Source organism: Oryzias melastigma, linkage group LG6 (assembly GCF_002922805.2).
Source record: "Oryzias melastigma strain HK-1 linkage group LG6, ASM292280v2, whole genome shotgun sequence".
Lineage (NCBI taxonomy): Eukaryota > Metazoa > Chordata > Actinopteri > Beloniformes > Adrianichthyidae > Oryzias > Oryzias melastigma.
The window spans coordinates 23,314,126-23,317,533 of NC_050517.1; the positions used below are offsets into that span (position 1 = coordinate 23,314,126).

General features: G+C 36.4%; 1 protein-coding gene across 2 annotated transcripts in view; it reads left to right on the top strand.

The window, feature by feature from the left end:
• The window catches only part of itpr2 (inositol 1,4,5-trisphosphate receptor, type 2), a 66,249-nt gene that overhangs the window by 39,787 nt on the left and 23,054 nt on the right, over nucleotides 1-3,408 (top strand). For both annotated transcript variants that reach the window (XM_024281735.2, XM_024281737.2), the window contains exons 43-49: nucleotides 214-324; nucleotides 461-556; nucleotides 633-752; nucleotides 1,853-1,963; nucleotides 2,040-2,232; nucleotides 2,327-2,452; nucleotides 3,152-3,327. In XM_024281735.2, the coding sequence (XP_024137503.1) occupies nucleotides 214-324; nucleotides 461-556; nucleotides 633-752; nucleotides 1,853-1,963; nucleotides 2,040-2,232; nucleotides 2,327-2,452; nucleotides 3,152-3,327 (933 nt within the window). The remainder of the gene's footprint in view (nucleotides 1-213; nucleotides 325-460; nucleotides 557-632; nucleotides 753-1,852; nucleotides 1,964-2,039; nucleotides 2,233-2,326; nucleotides 2,453-3,151; nucleotides 3,328-3,408) is intronic.

A 3,408-nucleotide genomic window follows, 5' to 3' on the forward strand; every position in this document is an offset into this window, starting at 1 on the left:
GATAAAAATTAAAAAAAAAAAAAAAAAAAGCATGTCGTTTTTCCATTTGGAAGTTTTTGTCGAGTCAAGATGATTGATAATAACACTGTTATGCAAATGTGATTTTTCTTCTGACATATTTGTTGCCATTGATGGCTGCCAATCCTTTTTGTGTGGGTTGGAATTTTACATGTGACTTTTTTTTTTTTTCTTAATTTCACATCTCTATTCCAGAGCTGCATTGTTAAGCATGAGTCAAATGGCATCGACATTATTATAGCACTGATCATCAACTCCATTAACCCCCTGGAGAAGAACAGACTTGACCTGGTGATGGAGCTGAAGGTGAGCAGCGGCCTCTTGTAAATGGAGCACAGCGGCAGCAGCGCCGCACGCTCCTCAGCTGTCCTGCTATGAAATGACAAAGTGATAAGTGTGTCAGCGTTCATCTTTAAAAGCAGTGGCGGTTGGTATTTTGCAGAACAACGCTTCCAAGCTGCTGCTGGCTATAATGGAGAGCCGCCACGACAGTGAGAATGCAGAGAAAATTCTCTATAAGATGAGACCGATGGAGTTGGTAAGAAGATGTGCATCACCGCGGATGAAAGATCTGTCCCACACAAAGCCCTACATGTCACGTGTTTGTGCTTCAGGTGGAAGTGATGAAGGAAGTCTACGCTCAGGGTTTGGAGAGCGAAGAGGATGAGGACAATGTCGGATCTCAGATCACCTCCAGAGATGTCGGACACAACATTTACATCCTGGCTCACCAGGTTATAAACATCTTAAACTGTACAACAAAGTCCTTGAACTGTAGGAGTGTTAAATGATGCAAGATTGCACCTCTGTAGCTGACCTGCTCTGACTCGTGTCTAAAACGAGCCCTCATAATGTGAAGCAGTTTGATGTTGGTCGCAGGAGGTCGGCGAGGTCTGCCGCGTTTTCACTTCTGCTTTGAGATTGCTGAGTGTCAGACAGAGTATTTTGGTGCAGACTAGTTTCACAATATTCTGCTTTTTCTTTTACTCACAGTGAAGTGTAAATAAATAAAGTGAAACTGGACACCACACACATTCGCAGTTCAGTTCAAGTTCCACTTTATTTTGAAACGTATAATATTTCAAGAAAACACAACTACTGTAAATCTATAGTTATGTGTTATTATGTACTTTTACTACAAACAAGGTTTTCAGTTTTGCTCCTGTTGGAAAATAATAGCTATTTTTTTCCAAATTAGTGGTGAAATATGAGCATTTTTTAGTTTGAAGGTTAAGAATTTTCTTTGGAGTGAGACCCAAGCACTAAAACTTTAAAAAACAAACAAACTGTTACTTAACTTTCTTTTAATTGTAAAAATTATTTTTTTATTTTTTAATATTAGTTTTTTTTTCTTTTTTATTATTGTAAAACTATGATAAATTTCTTATCAAACATTTTCTAAAAGCTGGAGTCAAACCACTTTGTTTTTTTTTTTTAATTTACATAAATATTTACATAAAAATTAAAATATTTTTGGATTTCTCTGAAATGTATTCCTAATGCTTTTAAAATTAGTTGACCTGACAACTCTGGACCTGATGCTTTGTTTTTGTATGCTTTTTCAAATTTTTGGTGAATGAAAATAAGGTTTAAAGGTAGCTTTAAAGTAGGAAAACTTCATAAAGCCACTTTTTACATTTTTCACTACGCAACAATGTCCCAAATTTAAATTAAAATGAGGCTTTTTACAGCAAATATTAGGTTAGATTAAGAATTAGATTAAGTACATACAAGTCATGATAAAATATTCACACAAAAAAAATAATCACACTAATAAATATATAATAACACGTGAATTCTTAAATAAGAGTAAAGTTTGTTTTTCTTTCTTTAGTTGGCAAGACACAACAAACTGTTGCAGCAGTGCCTCAGACCCTTACCGGGGAAGGAGTACGACAGGGAGGACGCCCTTCATTACTACGCCAAACACACAGCACAGATAGAGGTGAGCGTCTGTTTCAGTGGATCCATTAACTCCTGTCCTCTGTCAAATCTACCAAACCACATCTCCCTATCTTTAGATCGTGCGCTGTGATCGTACCATGGAGCAGATCGTCTTTCCAGTCCCGAACATCTGTGAGTACATCACCGAGGAGTCAAAGATGCGCGTCTTCACCACCACTGAGAGAGACGACCAAGGTAGTAAGGTCAACGACTTCTTCCAGCAGTTTGACAACCTCTACAACGAGATGAAGTGGCAGAAGAAGATTCGCAGTAAGTTTTTTTTTTTTTTTTTTTTTTTTTTACAATCCACAATAATCTGAGATAATCCGATTTTTATTTTATTTATATTTTTCTTTCATCACAGAAAATAGAGTTCTCTTTTGGTTCTCAAGCCACATCTCCCTTTGGGGGAGCATCTCTTTCTACCTGGCTAACCTGCTGAACTTTGTGGTGGCTACTTTCTATCCCTTTGGAGATGATGGAGATGAGGGTAAGATGGAGACTTTTTTTATTAATGAAAAATATATATCCCCTTAAAACCTCCAATTGTAAAAAAGAACTGTTTAAAGCTAAATTAAGAACAAAATCTAAAACTGAAACTTCACCTTTATCCTTGAAATTGAAAGTTGGTCAATTAACACGAAGCATTGGATACAATTATCCGTTATTTATGCAATTTTCCACTTAAATTTTCTTTTTTTTTATAAGTTAGCTAAAAGTTATGGTATTTTTAGGGCCTTACAAACTTTAATTTTTACCAGATTACTTAAATTTTCACGAAGGCATGAAAATGGGAGTACTGAGCATGACTAAAAGTCTTTTTTTTCTCAACAGACATGCACACACTTACATTTTTTTCTACTTTAAGATCTTATCAATCTGGAAAAAAATAACAGCCTTTAACCTTGTGGGTACAAGACAAAAAAAGAATGTCATGTATTTATTTTATTTTATTTCTGGGCTTGTTTGGGGCAGCATGACATTGTTCTGGTGGTTTTATCCACTCTCAAAAGTGCAGTGTGAAGTGTAAAAAAAAAAAAAAAAGTGAGACATTTACAAGCATTCAGGTAGCATTTTGGCAGACCATACTAGTCTGATCGCACTTTCGCTATAGACAGATTTGGTCTTGAGTTGTTAGGAGTCCTTTTCTCACAGATCAGATCTCGATGGTTTCATCTTTTTCCCTCAGGTACTCTGTCACCCATGTGGAACATTACACTGTGGGCATCCCTGGGACTCTTCACTGCTCTCCTTCCTGTTTTTCCTAAGCCGTGGGGCATCCTCTTCTTCCTAGTCTCCCTAATTTTACGTGCCATTTACACCATGGGCCTCGCACCGGCTCTCTTTTTGCTTGGGTCTATAAATGTAAGTAAAGTATTTTGTGAAAGTTTAAAATGTTTCTCTTCGTGCATATATTTGTTTTTCTTATATTTTTTGACTTTTTTT